Below are 25,316 nucleotides of genomic sequence, written 5' to 3'. Positions count from 1 at the left end.
CAGGCTTGTTTCTCTTCACAAGAGTGCACATATACTTACAAGTAAAGCATGTTAAATACTCCTATTGTCTGAGACTATAAAGCTTAACACATAGAAAATAATATTTATTTACAATATGTGTATATCTAGTTTCTATGATATTACAATTTCATCCAATTTAAAGTTCAATGCTGTATTCATTATCTTCAATTCCATTCCTAGACTTCTTAAGATGTCCCTATGATGCACCTGCATCATGAACTTCATGAATCATTTCTACATTTGATGTTTTTTCCATGCTTAATGTCCAATTTTTGTTATAATTTGAATCATTGTGCCAAGATGGGAGCTCTAATTTTGTAAAAAGTAGGCTCCATCAAGATGAACAAAAGCTTTTAAAGTAATAGCATAGAAGAAACTAAAGAAAAGAAATGAATTCTTGTAAGTAAAAGGATCCTAGCAACCTATGCAAAGGAGAAGAAAATACATGTCAATTGAATTACAAGAACGTAATCATTGATAATGAGGACAATTTTTCCATAGAAAGTCAAATTATGATATTGCTAAGAGGGTTTTACAATATAATCATTTGTTAATAAAGAAGGCAAATTTTAAATTCTAGAAAAACTAAGAAAGATTTAAGTTAGAGGCCTTTCCTTATAGATGATCATATTATGATTTATGATGAATCCATAAAGGCTAGATTTATTTTCTTCTCTTAATATATATCGATAGAGAAATCTAGAAACCCCTTGGATCCATGTATTTGGGGTCCCATTATAGGAAAAAATAAGAGATAGAATAGTAACCCATATGGTTGCTAGATATGCTATAAAAACAATGCTCTTTTGTAGGAAACTCGTGTCCAAAGGTTTCAAAAGAATGTGTAAAACATTTAATGTTCTTTTACAAAACAAAATGCATTTTATGGTGCTAAAACAACTTAATAGGTCATTTCTGATATGTACTTATGTTCTTCTTGCTTACTTGTATGACAATTAAACACAGTAGGCTGATTGTATGTTATCATTGACTGGCCCATCTTGTCCATAGTTAGAGAAGCTTATTTTATTGTTGTGAATCCACTGCGTGTTGTGTAGGGGGAATGATAGCAAAACCAAGTAGAAAGAAAGATCTACTTTATATTATGCTATCAGTCAAATATCTATTTTAAAAATTGGCATAGATATGCTATTTTATAAGTTTGGACATCTTAAAGTGACACAAAAATTCTGAAGATGAGGTAGAAAAGACATCAATTGCTAAGAAAGATTTGGAGAATGAGCATAGAATGCTTGGATCAATGTATTGTCCAAAAAAGCATGACGCAAGAGATTTCAACAGAGAATACCTAGACCAACACATTGTCCACAAAGTTATGACACAAGAAAGTTCAATGGAAGACTTTCTAAAAGAAAATGGAATCAAACACTCATTTCACAAATAGCAAGCTTGGATTAGGAATTAAATTATGATCCAACAATTCATATTTTCTAAACTTGGAGTACAAATACATTGAAAATAAATATAGCATGATATCCTTGGTATGCTTAGCATAACCTATACAGTCAACTAAGAGAAACTGAAAAAGTCGACTTTAACACTCAAACCATCTAAAATCAATTCTTATTGTTTTGATACTATATCTAATTATTGATGATACTTCTTTTGCAAATTTTTGGTTGTATTGAATCAAGCTATGGCAATTACTTCCTTGAATTTCATGCTTGTTTAAGTTTTAGCTACTATGATGGCTTTGTTTATTTGGATATCCATGTTTAAAGCTTGGATGCAAACAAATTCTGCAGTAGCATGTTTGCACCATTTGTTGGAAGGTCAACTACTGAATTTTAAAAGCCTTACCTCTACATAATAGATAGACATCTGTATGCTAGAAAATAGTCCGCCTTGGCTAGTTAAGCATGGTGAGCTTGTATTTTACTGTAGATTGTAGCATTTGATCAACAAAACATTTATGCATTTTACTTATATCCCATTCACATTTTGTGTCATAATCATTATTGAAAGACAGAATACCATATTGTTCAAGCCAAACTCTTGACACAAAGTTTGGTGATTACTTGACTTGGCTTTAATATGTTGAGGGGAAGCACATGGTATAGGTGGTTGCAAGAAGAACCTCTTATAGAATTATCACATGAATAAAGTATGAGACAAATCTCAAACCGCATTGTATGGTTCTTTGACCTTTCCTCTTATTTTCATAACTAGTGGTTGGTCAATAAAAAAAGGGGAAATTTGGTTTAATGTTTAAATACTAATAATTGCCAACTAGACTTTACAAGGTCTAAGTAAACTTTGTGTAGATCATTTAGGGAGGACCTTGAGTTGCCATCATTTCTTATGCAAATAAGTTTAAATTTTCTTTCCACTTAATTTTTTTTTAGAATATAGGAAAAACCAATGAGTCCTTAATCTTCCAAAATTTCTTTTAGTGAGTCTATTCTTTTCTCATATATTTCTATTTAAATAGAATAATTCAATTTTCACCATGGAGCTTCTCATTACATAGGAGACCATCATTCCTTAAGGAGAGATGTGATAAATATTCCTCATGGCATTCCCAATCAAAGAGAAATGGCACTGACCCAAGCTTATTCTAATCTATCTAGAAAAAATAGTGTCTAAGTATCACAATCCTTCCATAACACCCCATTAACCCCGTCAACCAACTTTCAAAGTTATGTCAAGCCTTAGTGCCCAAGAATGTCTCCTCTTCTAGCTCAATAATCTATGCCCACTTTTAACTTAAATAGCTCAATGCTCTCTTGGAGCTTTTTTGAATTTGGTAAATTCATGGTAGTGAGCTCTCCAATGAAAAGACTTCCATATGCAAGGGCCATAAAATATCTTCTCAAGACTACTACTCACCCAAGCACTATATTTGTTTAGGTATAAAGTTTAAACTGTGTGAATGCTTTTAGTCATGAATCATTATCTCCATCTCAAGTGGGTATATACTATAGAGACTTGCCTTAAATTATGCAAGTCGGTGATCCCTACAATGACCATAAATGTTTGTAGAGGCTAGGGAATATGGATGCTATTAGAACTACATATAAAATTGATAGGCAGGATCCTAGCTTAGATGTTGCTAGTGAAACAACTGTAGTTTCATCCCTAGTGTTTTGTAGCATGAACCTCTCCTATTCCAAGAGTCTCATTTGTGCTTCCATCATGGTAAATTTTTAGTAGCTTCATGAATGCAAGCTATGTTATATTATATTTTTTTTGTTGAGGAGCTCATCAAACTTCCTATTCTAGATTTTTTTATTTCATTCAGAAGCATAGATGATCTTATAGTAACTCGCTTAAGTCTACAATCTCTCCATTCTATTCCTCTTCTTATGAGTTAGAGGTAAAAGTAAATAAATGTGGTATGTTTTTAGATTATACTACAACAAAATATTAGTTGAATTGATTTTCTTGGGTGATCTCTTAGGATGAACTATTGTGGAGCTGGGTGGATATATAAAGTAATAAAAAGTGTAAACTATTTGATTTACATTCAAGAAAATTGCTAGAGTTTTCGAGCTCATGAATTAGACAATATACATGGGTGGTTCAATAAACAGGTTGGAATCAGAGTGATTTTATTAAGGTACACAAACTTGAAGTTCTGGGTGTTAATATATTTCAAGTTTTCATTATGGATTTTTTTTGTTCTATATTATTTAAACTAAAGCTATCTATGTAAATGCTTTATTACAAATTGTTTTCATGGATTGACTACAATTGGGTATACATTATTTTGTGTGGGAATTCCTTAATGGGAAAGTGCAGTCTCTTTATGACCACAATTATCACATGCTAATAACTATATCTATCTACTATGCCTGGAACATCAACTTCTAGAACTAAATACACACTAGGTTGGATAAAAATTACTTTATCCAACTAAATGGATTCTATGGTTGTGATAGAAATCCAAAAACCTAAAACTAGTGTTTATAGTTTGTCAAAACTATTCAGATGCATCCTCCTTCGAATAGGAATGACAATGCTCGACTTAAACCAACAAGTATTCGGTATAAATTGCTCTTACTTTGAAGGCCATGCGCATCTAGTGAGATTTTATCCAACTCACAACAAAAAAATTGTATTATAATGGCTATTTTCTTCCTACACCCTTACTGCACCCTTCTTCGCTATTTTCTTCCTCTTCACATCTCCCTATCATTTCCCCACAACCCCACTTCTCTTTCTTGTTCACAATAGCCTACCTAATTTCCAATGCACTCCCCTATTTTATTAAACTCAATTTGGCTTGTTTTTAAGTTCTTTAAAAATTTCTTCCATCATCTTCCCTATGAAAATTCAACTTCTACTTGATGTGTATTTTTGTGTTTAGAATTTGAGTTTAATGGTCTTCTTGGACAACAATCTAAAATTGATTCAATAAATTAGTTACTTTTAAAGGCTTTCAGTCTTGGCATATGTGGTGATGAAAAATACTTGTCATGCCTATGTTTACTTCCACATTAGGTGTATGTGTGTACGAGGTCAATTGTAGCTAAAATCTTTCTCTGTTGTTGTATGTGCATACCCATTTCCAAAGCCTCAAGTCAGCACATGTTGAGAACATACTTGTAAAGGTTTTTTAATTAGAGTTTAGTTTTTTTAAAACTATCAAAAGCTTTAGCCTTTTAAGCAACATTTGAAACCATTTATTAAAGTTTACAATTAAAACAAGTTTAAGTTCCATCTAATTTGTTTCAACATCTATGTGATGAGCATGAAATCTTGAGTGCAAGATGCAAAGCTACCAAAGCCTATCACCATCTATCCACATGCAAGTTTCAAGTCATCATCAATGTTCCTACTCATTGAATCAGTCTGCCTTGCCCCCTTCTTGTATCTCTTATTTGTAAAACCTTAGAGTATTATTTTTCCTTATTTTAAAAGGTGCTAGCTCAATGGATGAGCCCCTGCATTACAAGCAAGGGATGGTGGTTCAAATCCATCATGACTTAACATGAATTAATTAATTACATTGCAATATATATATATATATATATATATATATATATATATATATATATATATATATATATATATATACATACATATACATATATATACATATACATATACATATACATATACATATACATATACATATATATATATGTATACATATATGTATATGTATATGTATATGTATATATATATGTATATGTATACATATATATATATATATACATATATATATATGTATACATATATATATATATGTATACATATATATATGTATACATATATATATATATGTATACATATATATATATATATATATGTATACATATATATATATATGTATACATATATATATGTATGTATACATATATATATGTATACATATATATATGTATACATATATATATGTATACATACATACATACTATTTTCAAGAAGAAAATAAGCGAGATTAAAGATGTTTCTATAAAGAAAAAATTAAAATCATCTCTAAGACATAATAATAGTGTTGTTCCTTATTGTCTTTCTAAGACAATAGTCTAAGACACTCACTTAAAGACAATACTTAAGAAAATACACAACTTTTTTTCTGTCTCCATTTACAACAATTTACTCAAAAATTATCTCCAATATTATCTTAATACCCCCCTTCATGTTGTAGTGATCACCCAATGTCCTAATCTTTAAAAAAAAGATTCATCTTCCATTTTGATCAAAAGAGAGGGACCTCAGCTCCTTTAAGTGCTCTTGTTTTCTAGATAATTCCGGATTAGAAAACAAACTCACGATGTTATACAGAAAATTGGACGTTTATGATATCCGGCATTTTGTGGGCCATGCCTATTCGCCTTGAAAAGACTAAACTTGCGGAACGTTGCAACAAGAACCGCCGAGAATTTCAACGTATTCGATGTGTTTCTTTAGTAATGCCCAAAGGCATTCCATAACAAATTTCGTAGCGAATGACATCGAAATTATTCCTCTTGCACGCTCTTCATGATATGTCAACGTCAACGAAGACCTTGATGCATTTCGTCAAAGTTTCATCGTGACTAGCAATTTCCCAGGGCTTATCCGTCACAAAACAATAATCAAATTTAACGCAACACGGAGAGGCCTATCTGTTCGTTGGTAGGCCAAAATGGAATCACCCAACCAACTGCAAGAAATGCTTAACTTCTATGTGTTTTCTAGGAAATGCCGAATCATAAAATTAGTTAGTTATCTAAAGAGAACAAACTAACGAGGCATTTAACATTTTGTAGAAACAACTCCACTTATATGCTATCCACGTTCTTGTACACCATGCCCACCTGCCTTCATAAAGACTGAAATGGAATATCAAATGAGAAGCCCATGTATTTCACAATTTGTTTGTACTTCGTTAGAATATCCACAAGGATTTCCACCAAGAATTATACATTGCTTGATATCAAAAAGATTTTTCTTGGGCTCTGATCCCTACGTCCATAAAGAGCTCAATGAAACCTGCGGGCCATTGAAGGTCCATGCCGACTAACGAATTGGCAGGTCCTAATCCTGTAAGATAATAATGAAGAGAGAAGCCTATGTGTTCGTTCCTATCTCGAAATGGAATTGGCTGAACAATTGCAATAGCCTTCTTCCTATGAAAGGCACTACAAAATATAATTGCTAACAAATTACCCTCAGAGACCCTCTAAATCACATATTAGGATGGCTAAATTCACTCACCCTACACGGGCCTTCCTTTTCTTAACTTGTGTTGCTCTTTTCCTATTATCATCACATGCAGGAAACGTTACTTTTAGCTTCCCTCCTCTAACAGGTATAGAAAGGAAAAATGATGCCACATATGGTGGATTTGTTGGCTTGTTTAATGAGGAAAGCTTTAAAAAATCATCTTATCAGATGGTTGCTGTGGAGTTTCATACATACAACAACGATTGGGACCCTGATGACAATCATATTGGGATCGACGTCAATAGCATTTTTTCGAAGTACATCAAGATTGGCTTCTCGGCTGCCACTAGAGAGTACACAGAGACGCACACCATAAAAGTTTGGAATTTTACTTCTGAATATTCGTGGGAAGTCGGACCTCCTGGTGAATTACTTAGAAATGGCAATGCAAACAAATTTTTTGTGAAAGTTTATTTGATATGCGTGTTCTTCGTTGTTGTGGTCCTATGTGGCTTCATAGTTGTTCGCTGGTGGCAGTATTTCAGAAAAAGAGGAAGAGAAGGTAAGGCTAGGGAAGAGAGAGATCCAGAGCTGGACGAATGCTGTTCTCATGGCCCTCGAAGCTTTTCCTACGCCGAGCTCAGTGCCGCGACAGGAAATTTCTGCGAGAAAGAAAAGCTTGGACAAGGCGGCTTCGGCGGCATTTACAAAGGAATCCTGCTCGGCACAGGGGAGGCGCTAGCTGTGAAAAGAATACCTCAAGGATCGAGACAAGGAAGAAAGGAGTATGTCTCCGAAGTTCAAACAATCGGCAGGTTGAGACACCGTAATCTTGTGCGGCTTTTAGGATGGTGAAGCCGCCGTTTACAAAGGAATCCTGCTCGACACCGAGGAGGCGCTAGCTCTAAAAAGAATACCTCAAGGATCGAGACAAGGAAGAAAGGAGTATGTCTCCGAAGTTCAAACAATCAGCAGGTTGAGACACCGTAATCTTGTGCGGCTTTTACGATGGTGCCACGAAAAGGGAGAGTTACTTCTGGTCTACGAGTACTTGCCAAATGGGATTCTGGATAAACACATTTGTGGGGAAGAGGAGGATACGCTGGATTGGAGCCGAAGATATAGTATCGCCTGTGACATTGCCTCTGCTCTTGTTTATCTCCACGAAGAGTAGGACCAGCGTGTCGTTCATCGAGACGTGAAGGCAAGTAACGTAATTTTGGATTCTAATTTCAATGCCAAGTTGGGTGATTTTGGTTTGGCGAGACTGATGGAACATGACCAGGAGGCTTCCCATACGACCATGGTGGCGGGCACGCGGGGGTATGTTGCTCCAGAGTGCTACATAACAGGTAACACTAGTCCAGAAGCTGACGTGTACTGGACCTTCTAATGTACGGACCACTTTCATTCGTAGATAGCATTCCTGAAAAATATAACACATCTGTTGCATTTTCAAGCTATCCAGTTGTTGTCGAAACTGCATTTGAGATCTATAGAAATTATCCTTAAGAAATACAGTTGGGTTTTGTATATTTTCTCTGTTGCCTTATCCACCTAAATTTGCCTTATCCACCTAAATTTATCCTATTTTGGCTTGTAGGATGAGGTGTTTTAGGAACACGCTCTGTTGTTCTTGAATTTTCATTCTAGTGACTCATTTCCACAAATACAGGTAATGCTTGATTGTACCTCTCACTTGATTGAAAATCAACTTCATGTCTCCCTTGTGTTTCAAAATGACTTACTTCATCAGATGCTCATTGACGAGTAATTCTATCCCTATTTTGTAATTCCAATTCTTGTATCAGCAATCCTGCCCTTCTTCTAGCATAATTTAGTCGTCGGACTTCATTTTTCCTTCTTCTTTCTTCTTCTCTTTCAGCTTGTGTCATTTGTTCTTGTCGTCGTCTACGATACTCTCTCTGGTATGCTCTTTGTTGCTCCATTTGGTATTTTCTTCTTTCTTGATCCGATTGGAAATTCATACTTGATTTATTCATTTCTATGAAATAAATTTGTAACCAAACATTAAAAAAATAGTAGATTTAGTAAATTATTTTTTATAAAATTGGTTTAAAATATCACATTAATTTTGTGGCATTGCACTTTAGATAAGATAGATATTTATTCATTTCTAATTAATAGTTTAACAATTCACAAATACATATAGGAGGAACTTTTTTGTGTAGATAAGATCTACAAATATACTAAATACCAAATAGTCTTGTATGTATAATACTAAATTTATTTAAGACAAAGGAAAAATAACATACGTTTATCAAAATTGATAAGTCGAACAAAAAAATTAATTAAAAAAATTGATAATGTCAAATAATATGACTCTTAGATTTCATTATAGTGATGCAAAAACATGTGGAATTCATTAGTGAGGAAAAGGTTATTTTTGCCATCCATGTGCTCTTCATCATAGCAGATGTCTTTCATAAATTCAAAGAACCCAAATGATTTCTTCCATGTGTCATGAATTTCCTTTGTATATTGTCCCATCTGCAAGATTTGAGAATCTTGGACACCTCGAACATGAAAGCTCGCATTATGAATTTCATCTGGAATTTTTTTACAAGACTCAGAAATGATTGTTCCCAATCTATCCAAATAAGTTTGAACAATTTGGCTTGATTGCACCAAGTCGTTTGGAAGAAGTGGGCTTGTGATAGTGTTCTCAGAATTATTTTGTTGAGCATCCATAGTTAATATTTTTCTAATATCTATAATGTAAGGATAAAAAATGGTCAGTATCAAAATGACAAGAATTAAGCTATGCATATATAGCAATAAATTTATATTTGAAAGAGAAGAAGATTTGTTTGATTCTTTCTTATTGACATAATTCTACGCATTTAATTTCTTTTAACAAAAAACTTATATCGTCTTAATATTATTTATATAATGTTCTAATCTTTGATTTAAAAATTTAATAGTAAAACCTAACTTCAAATATTAAGGAGAAAATAGATAACATTTCATGAAATATTATTTTTAATTTTCTTCATATTTTGATAGACGTTAAAATTGAGATTTATAAGTAGAATAAAATTTATAAAAATTAAAAGACATTCTTAAATATAAAATTTAAATTTCCTGATGCATCATTTCATTTAAATGTGTATTAATCTTTCAGACTTAGTTGATAGATCTAATTGAACTTTTCTAATCTATTTTAATATAAGGTTGAAATTTATAAATTTGAGAAAATTTGAACAAAATGTTAGAGATTATATCAAGGCCTAGGACCTACTTCTTACACACATCACAAGACAAGGTAGAGACCATGTAGTTTCTATTCTAACAAAGTTTTTAAGAATTTTTTTTTCATAAATTTTGTTCTTTAAAAATACATAACTAAATGATACCTATAATTTTAAACTTTCTTTTATTATCAAGCAATAAAAAATTATTTTCCCATAAGTCTATTCTCAAAAGATGTATAACAACAATACAATAATATTAATCAATCAATATAACATGAAAAATAGTATAATCTAAAATTTTATATATTAAAAATGATCTATCTATTAAAAAGATTACTACTCATTAATAAAAATTAATGTATCATGCATTATAAATATATAAATTAATTATAATTGTACATGTGTATCTATGTTTATTTATCTAAACATGGATGTTTGATAAACTATATAATGGATTGGTTTCAAATCATTTTTCTATTTCTTAAAAAAATAACTCCTATTTTTATTAATGAGTTTCCTTAAAGTACTAGATTTAAATTGCTTCATCATCTTTAATGAGCTTATCTAAATTATTCTACTACTATTTAATATCATGATAGTAGTTGATAAAACCTATAATAGTATAATTAGCTAAATTCAAATCCATCTACTTTTATTTAATAGTACAATAATAGTTCATAGGACCTATAGCATAGAATTAGTTGATTAAAAAATTTTCTACTTTTGTTGAAAATCTTAATAATAGTTTGTAGGAGCTACAATTGATATAAATCTCATCTACTTTTATTTAACATCATCATAATAGTTCACATGACCCATACTATATAATTAGTTGATCTAAAATCTATCTACTACTCTTCAACATGATGATGATAGTTCATAGAATGCAACACTTATATAAAGATTTAAAATCTTACAAGATCAAATCTAAAAACAGTGTTGCACCCATCTACTACTACATTTTTAATTCTTGTTAAAATATTTTGCATATTAATTTAACTAAATCATAATTTTATACTAATATATTTCTCGAGAACAAATTATTTATTTAAATAAATTTTAAAAATTGTAAAACATATAATTATAAAAAATGGCAAACAATTATTATTATTAATCCACATAGTAAATAAATCTAAACAAATTTAAAAGGTTTTCTAATATCAATAATCTGAGAGCATATCTGAATTTTAAGAATATAACATGAAAAATAGTACAATCTAAAATTTTATATATTAAAATTGATCTATCTATTAAAAAGATTACTACTCATTAATAAAAATTAAAAATTAAAATATATAATTATTAAAATTGCAAACAATTACCATTATTAATGTTATTTTAAAATAGCTTTGTAATATTTTTTTAATAATAGATAGAGGAATATAATCATTGATTCAAATAATCTAATGAAGAAGTCAGATTAATTAATACTATAATATCTAAATTCTAAAAATCTAATGTTTTGAATGAAGAGAAAGAAATAGAAAGAAATCTGCAATTGAGTAGAATTTCTAATATAACAAAGTTTCTAAGAAAATTTAAGGAAAGTATGTAGATTTCAAAATAGGAAAAAACTACACAATAAAAGTTTCTAAAATGGAAGAAATACAAATCTACAATGTTTCTAATTGAGAAGAATTTCTATTCTATCAAAGTTTCTAAGAAAAATTAAGGAAATTATAGAGCTTTGAAAATAAGAAAAGAAAACACAATAAAAGTTTCAAAAATAGAAGAAATCAAAACACATAAACATACATAATCAGAATAATGATCCTGTTGCTCAATCCAATGTTGAATAGAAATCATAATATTGATCTTGTTACTCAATCCAATGTTGAATAGAAATCAGAATATCGATCTTGTTGTTCAATACAATGTTGAATAAAAAAGAAAATAGGCTCTTGCCATATATAATGCTGATGTGTGATGGTTCAACTTCAAAGAATTGAAAACATGTCATGCGTAAAAATGGAGCATAAGGCAAGACATTTGGTTTTCTTTTCATAACAGATTATTGGCTTTCTTCTTCCTCGAGTGAATGACGAAGAAATATATTTAGAAATGTCTAAATGTGTCTTCACACTATCAGCAATAAACTGTTATTTGATGACGACCCAACTGGACCTGACGTTCGCAATTATGGACTCGCAGGACGTGTGTTTAGTGTTTCGAAATATCGAAGTGTTCAAATAAAAAATACTATATGGTTAATGAGGGAATGGGAAGCATCAGTGTTAAGCATTGCTGGTCAAGTCCAAATGGAATTTCAATAAAGGACGTGGTATAACTGTTCAACTACATGTCAAATTTTTTCAAAATGTTAGATTGTTTACAACGAAATGTGCTCCCATTGTAGAAGCCTCTCGCTTTAATTAATGCCTCTTAGAGAAAACAAACTGATGAGGCATTAAAATACTATACGAAAAAATGGATGTCTATGATATCCCGCATTTGTGGACCATGCCTATTTGCCTCGAAAAAGACTAAACTCATGGAACGTCACAACAAGAACCCCTGAGAGTTTCAACCTGTTTGATTTTTTTCGTTCGTAATGGCCAGAGGCATTCCATGAAAAATTTTGTAGTGGATGACATCGAAAATATTTCTCTTGCACGCTCTTCATATCTCAACCAAGACCTTGATGGAACCTACGTGTCGTTGAGGTTTCATCATCACTAACAATTTCTTGTTAGAGTAATTATTTGTTCTAACTTATTAATTAAATCACTTTGATTTAATTAATTAAGTTGCCTATTACTCTAGTTTTCTTAAGCTATCTTGTAGGTGCATATAATTAATATTTTATTAATTATATTGTGCAACCCTAGCTTTTTTAGGCTTTAGTTTCCCTTTTCGGGTTTCGTGATTCCTTTATAAGGATTCACCTCTTTGTATTTTAAACATTCACTTATTGGATTATATGAGATATTGCTCTTTGCATGTCCATAAGATGGATCTGGCTTTTTGGCCTCCTTGATTTTTCCTTGCCTCTGTTCTTTGCTTCATCCATGTGACAGGTTTATGCATGCAAGTGTTCTTGGGAGATTAGTTTTTCACCTAATCTAACATGGTATCAGAGCAAGCTTGCTGCTCGTTGTTCGTGGTTTGTTGAAGCATTTCAGAAGTTGCATTTTTCAGAGGGTTTCAATTTTTAGAGTTATTTTGTATTGGATTTGGAGGGGTCATTTTTTTGGTGCATTTTGAGCCCAAATGGACCTCACCGTTGGATTCGTAGCACCCAAAAACCCCTGTTTCCATATAAAATTTGTCCAATTTGGACACAATTGAAATTTGATGCAAAAATTTGTTACCAGATTTGGGCACGCTTTCCGAAGAAAAGATTTATTTTTTTATTAAAAAAATAAATGATAAAATCAAAAGGCTTTATTAAAAAAAGGCTCATGAGTTTTTATTAAAAAAAGCGTTTGCTTTTTTTGCAAAAATTCTTCAAAGTTTTTTGTTTTTTGTTTAAAAAAAAACATTTTCAAAATCTTCCAAAAAAGGACGCTGCATCAGCAAAGTATGACAGAGAAGTGACATCAGCAAGGTACTGAAGCACAGCCGCAGGTGCTGATGTCATCCATCTTTGGGCTGAAATTTGACGGCTTTCAAATCATCATTTCTATAATTTGTTTTGTTTTAAAAGCTGTTTGTGGTTTTTTGGCCATATCTTTGTCATACGGAGGTATTTTTTGATGAATCTTATATCGTAGGAAAGCTCTTTCCGAGCCCGTCATGATGGTGCTATTTATTTGGACTTTTTATACAGTCTGTTTTCCTATTTTGGCAGTCAAAGCTGGATGTTCTATTTTACACTCTGGGAGGCGTATCTTGAGCTTCCGATCTCTGATTTTGGACTTCTTTATATCATTGGAAAGCTCTTTCTATCCACTTTCTAGTGATGCTGGTTGTTGTTCCAGATTCTATTCCAAGCACATCCTATTCAGTCTTTTGCATTTTAGCATTCTGGTGGATATCTTGTTTGTTTCAGGTCCGAGGATCGATTTTGTTGCTTCAGTTGCTTCGTTTTGGGCTCTACCTTCTGTTGTTTCAGCCTTATGTCTTTTCTGATCATTGTTGAAATTCATTGTAAGCATTTTTATGCAACACACTGAGATAAAGTGCCACTCTTGCGTTTCAGGATCCCTTTCATCATTGTGATTCGTTGTACTCGCACTATTATATAAAGTGCCATGGGGGGGATAGTTGTTTTCCGCTTATAGGCCCTCTTTCTCTAATTCCTCATGCAGTGTCGACGACACGTGCTTTTGTTTGTGTTTGTACCTCACTCTCGATGTGTTTGGCTCCTATGTTGTAGGAGATTTTTGGCCCATCTTTTCAGCTGCCTGTCACCTCACCTGCCTTAAGGGGAGGTTATATTGTTGTTCTATGCTTCTTTGGTTGATGGTTCGTGCCTTCTATTTCCATGGAGGTTCTACAGATCAACATTTTGACAGAGTTTTGCGGTTCTTCATGCTTCAATGATTCTCTTCTGATCTCTTTGTTCCTTCTTCTGGAACATTCTTTGCTATCTCTTTTTGGAGTAGGGTTTTTCCCATGTGGTTTTCTCTATTTCTCCTCTTTATAGAGATTTTGTTGTGATTGGGTACCTGATCTGGCCTTCTTGCTGGGACCCAATTCTCTTTCATAGTTGTGCTAGGTTAGCTTCCTCCCAAGCTTCGCTTAAGGAGGGGTGTTAGAGTAATTATTTGTTCTAACTTATTAATTAAATCACTTTGATTTAATTAATTAAGTTGCCTATTACTCTAGTTTTCTTAAGCTATCTTGTAGGTGCATATAATTAATATTTTATTAATTATATTGTGCAACCCTAGCTTTTTTAGGCTTTAGTTTCCCTTTTCGGGTTTCGTGATTCCTTTATAAGGATTCACCTCTTTGTATTTTAAACATTCACTTATTGGATTATATGAGATATTGCTCTTTGCATGTCCATAATATGGATCTGGCTTTTTGGCCTCCTTGATTTTTCCTTGCCTCTGTTCTTTGCTTCATCCATGTGACAGGTTTATGCATGCAAGTGTTCTTGGGAGATTAGTTTTTCACCTAATCTAACATTTCCTAGGTCTTATCGGTAAAAAAATAATAATGAAATTTAATGCAACATGGAGAGGCCTATGTGTCCATTGGTATGTCAAAATGTAATCACCCGACCGACTGCTTTGATAAATGCTCAACTTCTATGTGTTTTCTAGGGAATGCCAAATCATAAAATCAGTAAGTAAAATAGAGACAACAAACTAACAAGGAATTTAATTTTTTATAAAAATGACTCGACTTATATGCTAACCACCATCTTCTGCACCATGCCTGTCTGCCTTCAAAAAGACTGAAATGTAATATCAAACGAGAAGCCCATGAATTTCAATGTCAGTTTTGTACTTTGTTAGAATATCCATGAGGATTTCCACTAAGAATTCCATATCATTTGATATCAAAAACACTTTCCCATCTGGTGTCCCAAGATTATAGTTTGGCAAGATGAGTGGAATATTAGTTCGGAGGGTTTGAAGATATTTAGTCAAATGTTGCGAAGTGAGCAATATCGGGTGAAATTTAATATTATATCATAAAATTACAAGAACTTAATCATTGATAATGAGGACAATTTTTCCATAGAAAGTCAAATTATGATATTGCTAAGAGGGTTTTACAATATAATCATTCGTTAATAAAGAAGGCAAATTTTCAATTCTAGAAAAAGTGAGAAAGATTTAAGTTAGAGGCCTTTCCTTATAGATGATCATATTATGATTTATGATGAATCCATAAAGGCTAGATTTCTTTTCTTCTCTTAATATATATCAATAGAGAAATCTAGAAACCCCTTGGATCCATGTATTTGGGGTCCAATTATAGGAAAAAATAGGAGATAGAATAGTAGCGCATATGGTTGCACCATATGCTAGAAAAACCATGCTCTTTCATAGGAAACTCGTGTCCAAAGGTTTCAAAAGAATGTGTAAAACATTTAATGATCTTTTACATTAAAAAAATCATTTTATGGTCCTAAAACAACTTAATAGGTCATTTCTGATATGTACTTATGTTCTTTTTACTTATTTGTATGACAGTTAAACACAATAGGCTGATTGTATGTTATCATTGGCTAGCCCATCTTGTCCATAGTTAGAGAAGCTTATTTTATTGTTGTGAATCCACTGTGTGTTGTGTATGGGGAATGATACCAAAACCAAGTAGAAAGAAAGATATAATTTATATTATGCTATTAGTCAAATATCTATTTTAAAAATTGCCATAGATATGCTATTTTATAAGTTTGGACATCTTAAAGTGACACAAAAAATTCTGAAGATGAGGTAGAAAATACATCAATTGCTAAGAAAGATTTGGAGAATGAGCATAGAATGCTTGGATCAATGTATTGCCCAAAAAAGCATGACACAAGAGATTTCAACAGAGAATACCTAGACCAACACATTGTCCACAAAGTTATGACACAAGAAAGTTCAATGGAAGACTTTCTAAAAGAAAATGGAATCAAACACTCATTTCCAAAATAGCAAGCTTAGATTAGGAATTAAATTAAGATCCAACAATTCATATTTTCTAAACTTGGAGTACAAATACGTTGAAAAAAAATATAGCATGATAGCCTTGGTATGCTTAGCATAACCTATACTGTCAACTAAGAGAAACTGGAAAAATTGACTTTAACACTCAAACCATCTAAAATTAATTCTTATTGTTTTGTAACTATATATAATTATTGATGACTACTTCTTTTGCAAATTTTTGGTTGTATTGAATCAAGCTATGGAAATTAATTCCTTGAATTTCATGTTTTTTGTAATTTTTAGCTACTATGATGGCTTTGTTTATTTGGATATCCAAGTTTAAAGCTTGGTTGAAGACAAATTCTGTAGTAGCATGTTTTCACCATTTTTTGGAAGGTGAACTACTGAATTTTGAAAGCCTTAACTCTACATACTAGATAGACATCTGTATGCTAGACAATAGTCTACCTTGGTTAGTTAAGCATGGTGAGCTTGTATTTTACTGTAGATTGTAGCATTTGATCAACAAAACATTTATGCATTTTACTTATATCCCATTCACATTTTGTGTCATAATCATTATTGAGAGCATGAATACCATATTGTTCAAGCCAATGGTAAGACAAACTCTTGACACAAAGTTTGGCCATTACTTGACATGGCTTTAATATGTTGAGGGGAAGCACATGGTACAGGTGGTTGCAAGAAGAACCTCTTATAGAATTATCACATGAATAAAGTATGAGACAAATCTCAAACCACATTGTATGGTTCTTTGACCTTTCCTCTTATTTTCATAACTAGTGGTTCGTCAATAAAGAAAGGGGAAATTTGGCTTAATGTTTAAATACTAATAGTTGCCAACTAGACTTTACAAGGTCTAAGTAAAATTTGTGTAGATCATTTAGGGAGGACCTTTACTTGCCATCATTTCTTATGCAAATAAGTTTAAATTTTCTTTCCACTTAATTTTTTTTTAGAATATAGGAAAAACCAATGAGTCCTTAATCTTCCAAAATTTCTTTTAGTGAGTCTATTCTTTTCTCATATATTTCTATTTAAATAGAATAATTCAATTTTCACCATGGAGCTTCTCATTACATGGGAGACCATCATTCCTTAAGGAGAGATGTGATAAATATTCCTCATGGCATTCCCAATCAATGAGAAATAGCATTGACCCAAGCTTATTCTGATCTATCTAGAAAAAATAGTGTCTAAGTATCACAATCCTTCCATCACACCCCATTAACCCCGTCAACCAACTTTCAAAGTTATGTCAAGCCTTAGTGCCCAAGAATGTCTCCTCTTCTAGCTCAATAATCTATGCCCAATTTTAACTTAAATAGCTCAATGCTCTCTTGGAGTTATTTGGAATTTGGTAGATTCATGGTAGTGAGCTCTCCAATGAAAAGACTTCCATATGCAAGGGCCATAAAATATCTTCTCAAGACTACTGCTCACCTAAGCACTATATTTGTTTAGGTATAAAGTTTAAACTGTGTGAATGCTTTTAGTCATGAATCACTATCTCTATATCAAGTGGGTATATACATTATCGAGACTTGCCTTAAATTATGCAAGCCGGTGATCCCTACAATGACCATAAATGTCTGTAGAGGTTAGGGAATATGGATTCTATTAGAACTACATATAAAATTGATAGGCAGGATCCTAGCTTAGATGTTGCTAGTGAAACAACTGTAGTTTCATCCCTAGTGTTCTGCAGCATGAACCTTTCCTATTCCAAGAGGCTCATTTGTGCTTCCATCATGGTAAATTTTTCGTAGCTTCATGAATGCAAGCTATATTATATTCTATTTTTTTTGTTGAGGAGCTCATCAACCTTCCTATTCTAGATTTTTTTATTTCACTGAAAAGCATAGATGATCTTATAGTAACTTGCTTAAGTCTACAATCTCTCCATTCTATTGCTCTTCTTATGAGTTAGAGGTAAAAGTAAATAAATGTGGTATGTTTTTAGATTATACTACAACAAAATATTAGTTGAATTGATTTTCTTGGGTGATCTCTTCAAATCTCCCTATCATTGCCCCACAACCCCACTTCTCTTTCTTGGTCACAATAGCCTACCTAATTTCCAATGCACTCCCCTATTTTATTACACTCAATTTGGCTTGTTTTTAAGTTCTTTAAAATTTTCTTCCATCATCTTCCCTATGAAAATTCAACTTCTACTTGATGTGTATTTTTGTGTTTAGAATTTGAGTTTAATGGTCTTCTTGGACAACAATCTAAAATTGATTCAATAAATTAGTTACTTTTAAAGGCTTTCAGTCTTGGCATATGTGGTGATGAAAAATACTTGTCATGCCCATGTTTACTTCCACATTAGGTGTACGTGTGTATGAGGTCAATTGTAGCTAAAATCTTTCTCTGTTTTTGTATGTGCATACCCATTTCCAAAGCCTCAAGTTAGCCCATGTAGAGAACATACTTGTAAAGGTTTTTAAATTAGAGTTTAGTTTTTTTAAAACTATGAAAAGCTTTAGCCTTTTAAGCAACATTTGAAACCATGTATTAAAGTTTACAATTAAAACAAGTTTAAGTTCCATCTAATTTTTTTCAACATCTATGTGATGAGCATGCAATCTTGAGTGCAAGATGTAAATCTACCAAAGCCTATCACCATCTATCCACATGCAAGTCTCAAGTCATCATCAATGTTCCTACTCATTGAATCAGTCTGCCTTGCTCCCTTCTTGTATCTCTTATTTGTAAAACCTTAGACTATTATTTTTCCTTATTTTAAAAGGTGCTAGCTCAATGGATGAGCCCCTGCATTACAAGCAAGGGATGGTGGTTCAAATCCATCATGCCTTAACATGAATTAATTAATTACACTGCAATATATATATATATATATATATATATATATATATATATATATATATATATATATATATATATATATATATATATATATATATATATATATAGAACTTATTATTTTGATACCATCTTTTCGCTAACTATTTTCAAGAAGAAAATAAGCGAGATTAAAGACGTTTCTATAAAGAAAATACTAAAATCATCTCTAAGACACAATAATAGTGTTGTTCCTTATTGTCTTTCTAAGACAATAGTCTAAGACACTCACTTAAAGACAATACTTAAGACAATACACAACTTTTTTTTTTGTCTCCATTTACAATAATTTACTCAAAAATTATCTCCAATATTATCTTAAAACCCCCCTTCATGTTGTAGTGATCACCCAATGTCCTAATCTTTAAAAAAAATATTCATCTTCTATTTTGATCAAAAGAGAGGGACCTCAGCTCCTTTAAGTGCTCTTGTTTTCTACGAAATTCTGGATCATAATATTAGAGAAAAAAAACTCACAATGTTATACGGAAAATTGGACGTTTATGATATCCAGCATTTTGTGGGCCATGCCTATTCACCTTGAAAAGACTAAACTTGCGGAACATTGCAACAAGAACCGCCGAGAATTTCAACGTATTCGATGTGTTTCTTTAGTAATGCCCAAAGGCATTCCACAAAAAATTCCATAGCGAATGACATCAAAAATATTTCTCTTGCACGCTCTTCATGATATGTCAACATCAACGAAGACCTCGATGTGTTTCTTCGAAGTTTCATTGTGACTAGCAATTTCCTAGGGCTTATCCGTCACAAAACAATAATGAAATTTAACGCAACACGGAGAGGCCTATCTGTTCGTTGGTAGGCCAAAATGGGATCATCCGACCAACTGCAAGAAATGCTTAACTTCTATGTGTTTTCTAGGAAATGCCGAATCATAAAATCAGTTAGTTATCTAGAGAGAACAAACTAACGAGGCATTTAACGTTTTGTAGAAACAACTCCACTTATATGCTATCCACCATCTTGTGCACCATGCCCGCCATCCTTCATAAAGAATAAAATGGAATATCAAATGGAACTATTATACTGTTGCCAACCTATGAATATGTTTTTGCTACTATTCTTGATTTCCTCTTCATGCCCTCTCGACTCCACATGTCATATACAGGCTTGTTTCTCTTCACAAGAGTGCACATATACTTACAAGTCGAGCATGTTAAATACTCCTATTGTCTGGGACTGTAAAGCTTAACACATAGAAAATAATATTTATTTACAATATGTGTAATTCTAGTTTCTATGATATTACAATTTCCATTAGAGGTCCTACTGATTCCATTTGTCCTTCCTCATTAATACAACTAAATTGGTATGCCCCTAATCTTCCATTAACATTTGCAAGAACCATGCGATCTTGAACAGCACTATAGCCATGATTGTTGTCAAGTCTTCCCTTATTTTACATGTTATCACAAGTACTACAAGTAAAATTTCATCCAATTTAAAGTTCAATGTTGTATGCATTATCTTCAATTCCATTCCTAGACTTCTTAAGATGTCCCTATGATGCACTTGCATCATGAACTTCATGAATCATTTCTACATTTGATGTTTTTTCCATGTTTAATGTCCAATTTTTGTTATAATTTGAGTCATTTTGCTAAGATGGGAGCTCTAATTTTGTAAAAAAGTAGGCTCCATCAAGATCAACAAAAGCTTTTAAAGTAATAGCATAGAAGAAACTAAAGAAAAGAAAAGAATTCTTGTAAGTAAAAGGATCCTAGCAACCTATGCAAAGGAGAAGAAAATACATGTCAATTGAATTACAAGAACTTAATCATTGATGATGAGGAAAATTTTTCCATAGAAAGTCAAATTATGATATTGCTAAGAGGGTTTTACAATATAATCATTTGTTAATAAAGAAGGCAAATTTTAAATTCTAGAAAAACTGAGAAAGATTTAAGTTAGAGGCCTTTCCTTATAGATGATCATATTATGATTTATCATGAATCCATAAAGGCTAGATTTCTTTTCTTCTCTTAATATATATCGATAGAGAAATCTAGAAACCCCTTGGATCCATGTATTTGGGGTCCCATTATAGGAAAAAATAGGAGATAGAATAGTAGCCCATATGGTTGCTCCATATGCTGGAAAAACCATGCTCTTTCGTAGGAAACTCGTGTCCAAAGGTTTCAAAAGAATGTGTAAAACATTTAATGTTCTTTTACAAAAAAAAATGCATTTTATGGTCCTAAAACAACTTAAAAGGTCATTTCTGATGTGCACTTATGTTCTTCTTGCTTATTTGTATGACAATTAAACACAGCAGGCTGATTGTATGTTATCATTGGCTGGCCCATCTTGTCCATTGTTAGAGAAGCTTATTTTATTGTTGTGAATCCACTGCATGTTGTGTAGGGGGAATGATAATGTCAAAATCGTTGATAGGCCAAAATGGAATCATCCGACCAACTGCAAGAAATGCTTAACTTCTATGTGTTTTCTAGGAAATGCCGAATCATAAAATTAGTTAGTTATCTAGAGAGAACAAACTAACGAGGCATTTAACATTTTGTAGAAACAACTCGACTTATATGCTATCAGCCGTCTTGTGCACCATGCCCGCCTGCCTTCATAAAGACTGAAATGGAATATCAAACGAGAAGCCCATGTATTTTACAATTAGTTTGTACTTCGTTAGAATATCCACAAGGATTTCCACCAAGAATTATACGTTGCTTGATATCAAAAAGAGTTTTCTTGGGCTCTGATCCTTACGTCCACGAAGAGCTCGATGAAATCTGCGGGCCATCAAAGGTCCGTCCCGACTAACCAATCGGCAGGTCCTAATCTTGTAAGATAATAATGAAGAGAGAGGCCTATGTGTTCGTTCCTATCTCGAAATGGAATCGGCTGAACAATTGCAATAGCCTTCTTCCTATGAAAGGCACTACAAAATATAATTGCTAACAAATTACCCTCAGAGACCCTCTAAATCACATATTAGGATGGCTAAATTCACTCACCCTACACGGGCCTCCCTTTTCTTAACCTGTGTTGCTCTTTTCCTATTATCATCGCATGCAGGAAACGTTACTTTTAGCTTCCCTCCTCTAACAGGTATAGAAAGGAAAAATGATGCCACATATCAAGAGAGTAATCAAGGAGCCCTGCAGCTTACATGAAATGAAGCATCAGGGAACCTTAAGAACAGTTCCGGCTCGGCATATTATACTGACCGTATTCCGCTATGGAATAGGTCTACTGGGGCTCTGGCCAATTTTTCAACTTACTTTCAATTCAATATTGATCTGAACAACGAAATAGACGATAATCATGGAGATGGACTTGCGCTCTTCATGGCACCATTCGAACTGGAACCACAGAGGACGCTTATGGTGGATTTCTTGGCTTGTTTAATGAGGAAAGCTTTAAACAATCATCTTATCAGATGGTTGCTGTGGAGTTTGATACATACAACAACGATTGGGATCTTGATGACAATCATGTTGGGATCAACGTCAATAGCATTTTTTCGAAGTTGATTTTTCCGCTCAATACATCTAGTCTATTCAATCGCTCTACAGACCAAAATCTCACAAACGCGACATGGGATGCCTAGGTGGATCATGACGGTGTAGAAAAGGTTCTGCACTTCTTTCTCTGGTATAATTCTTCTAAACCCAAAATCCCTCTATTTAACCACACAATAGATCCGAGCAACTGTCTGCCAGAGTACATCAAGATTGGCTTCTCGGCTGCCATTGGAGAGTACACAGAGACGCACACCGTAAAAGTTTGGAATTTTACTTCTAAATATTCGTGCGAAGTCGGACCTCCTGGTGAATTACTTAGAAATGGCAATGCAAACAGATTTTCTGTGAAAGTTTATTTGATATGCGTGTTCTTCGTTGTTGTGGTCCTATGTGGCTTCATAGTTGTTCGCTGGTGGCAGTATTTCAGAAAGAGGGGAAGAGAGCGATCCAGAGCTAGACGAATGCTGTTCTCATGGCCCCCGAAGCTTTTCCTATGCCGAGCTCAGTGCCGCGACAAGAAATTTCTGCGAGAAAGAAAAGCTTGGACAAGGCGGCTTCGGCAGCGTTTACAAAGGAATCCTGCCCGGCACAGGGGACGCGCTGCCTGTGAAAAGAATAGCTCAAGGATCGAGACAAGGAAGAAAGGAGTATGTCTCCGAAGTTCAAACAATCAACAGGTTGAGACACCGTAATCTTGTGCGGCTTCTAGGATGGTGCCACGAAAAGGGAGAGTTACTTCTGGTCTACGAGTACTCTCCAAATGGGAATCGGGATAAACACATTTTTGGGGAACAGGAGGATACGCTTGATTGGAGCCGAAGATATAGTATCGCCTGTGACATTGCCTCTGCTCTTGTTTATCTCCACGAAGAGTAGGACCAGCGTGTCATTCATCGAGACATGAAGGCAAGCAACGTAATGTTGGATTCTGATTTCAATGCCAAGTTGGGTGATTTTGGTTTGGCGAGACTGATGGAACATGAGTAGGAGGATTCCCATACGACCATGGTGGCGGGCCGGCGGTGGTATGTTGCTCTAGAGTGCTACATAATAGGGAAAACCAGTCCAGAAGCTGATGTGTGCAGCTTTTGGGCGGTTACACTAGAAATTGCCTGCGGAAGGCAGCCGATTGATCACAGCCTTGAAGAACACAATTGTTTCCCTTTTCTTGTCAACATCTATTGCATACTGGACCTTCTGATGTACGGACCACTTTCATTCGTAGATAGCATTCCTGACAAATATAACACATCTGTGGCATTTTCAAGCTATCCAGTTGTTGTCGAAACTTCATTTGAGATCTATAGAAATTATCCTTAAGAAATACAGTTGGGTTTTGTATATTTTCTCTGTTGCCTTATCCACCTAAATTTATCCTATTTTGGCTTGTAGGATGAGGTGTTTCAGGAACACGCTCTATTGTTCTTGAATTTTCATTTTGGTGACTCATTTCCACAAATACAGGTAATGCTTGATTGTACCTCTCACTTGATTCAAAATCAACTTCATGTCTCCCTTGTGTTTCAAAATGAGATACTTCATCGGATGTTCGTTGACGAGTAATTCTATCCCTATTTTGTAATTCCAATTCCTGTATTAGAAATCCTACCCTTCTTCTAGCATAATTTAGTTGTCGGACTTCATTTTTCCTTCTTCTTTCTTCTTCTCTTTCAGCTTGTGACATTTGTTCTTGTCGTCGTCTACGATACTCTCTCTGGTATTCTCTCTGGTATGCTCTTTGTTGCTCCATTTGGTATTGTCTTCTTTCTTGATCCAATTAGAAATTCATACTTGATTTATAAATTTGTAACCAAACATTAAAAAAATAGTAGATTTAGTAAATTATTTTTTATAAAATTGGTTTAAAATATCACATTAATTTAGTGGCATTGCACTTTAGATAAGATAGATATTTATTTATTTCTAATTAATAGTTTAACAATTCACAAATACATATAGGAGGAACTTTTTTGTGTACATAAGATCTACAAATATACTAAATACCAAATAGTCTTGTATGTATAATACTAAATTTATTTAAGACAAAGGAAAAATAACATACGTTCATCAAAATTGATAAGTCGAACAAACAAATTAATAAAAAAAAATGATAATGTCAAATAATATGACTCCTAGATTCCATTATAGTGATGCAAAAACATGTGGAATTCATCAGTGAGGAAAAGGTTATTTTCGCCATCCATGTGCTCTTCATCATAGCAGATGTCTTTCATAAATTCAAAGAACCCAAATGATTTCTTCCATGCGTCATGAATTTCCTTTGTATATTGTCCCATCTAAAAGATTTGAGAATCTTGGACACCTCGAACATGAAAGCTCGCATTATGAATTTCATCTGTAATTTTTTTACAAGACTCAGAAATGATTGTTCCCAATCTATCCAAATAAGTTTGAACAATTTGGCTTGATTGCACCAAGTCGTTTGGAAGAAGTGAGCTTGTGATAGTGTTCTCAGAATTATTTTGTTGAGCATCCATAGTTAATTTTTTTCTGATATCTATAATGTAAGG

General features: G+C 33.2%; 1 protein-coding gene across 1 annotated transcript; it reads left to right on the top strand.

Annotated features, from left to right (window-relative positions):
- The first annotated feature begins 7,942 nt into the window (after window positions 1-7,942).
- Window positions 7,943-23,661, top strand: LOC149558517 (L-type lectin-domain containing receptor kinase IX.1-like). The gene is made up of 6 exons (XM_089830881.1): window positions 7,943-7,991; window positions 21,828-22,066; window positions 22,459-22,647; window positions 22,701-22,757; window positions 22,872-23,135; window positions 23,188-23,661. Exons 1-6 carry the CDS (start codon window positions 7,943-7,945, stop codon window positions 23,659-23,661), a joined length of 1,272 nt encoding a protein of 423 aa, XP_089687007.1.
- Window positions 23,662-25,316: the final 1,655 nt, after the last annotated feature.

This window comes from Cupressus sempervirens, chromosome 5 (genome assembly GCF_028749045.1).
Source record: "Cupressus sempervirens isolate cs-2001-9-10 chromosome 5, ASM2874904v1, whole genome shotgun sequence".
NCBI lineage: Eukaryota > Viridiplantae > Streptophyta > Pinopsida > Cupressales > Cupressaceae > Cupressus > Cupressus sempervirens.
Note: the sequence above shows the minus strand (reverse complement) of the source record. Positions and strands in the feature narration are given on the sequence as shown.

Bases quoted from the DNA above. Each gene is read 5' to 3' on its own strand.
- LOC149558517 (XM_089830881.1), top strand. From the start codon at position 7,943: ATGGTGGCGGGCACGCGGGGGTATGTTGCTCCAGAGTGCTACATAACA. The intron at 22,067-22,458 runs GTCCGTCCCGAC...GGGAACCTTAAG, and splicing joins AAATCTGCGGGCCATCAAAG to AACAGTTCCGGCTCGGCATA. The intron at 23,136-23,187 runs GTTTATTTGATA...GTGGCTTCATAG, and splicing joins CAAACAGATTTTCTGTGAAA to TTGTTCGCTGGTGGCAGTAT.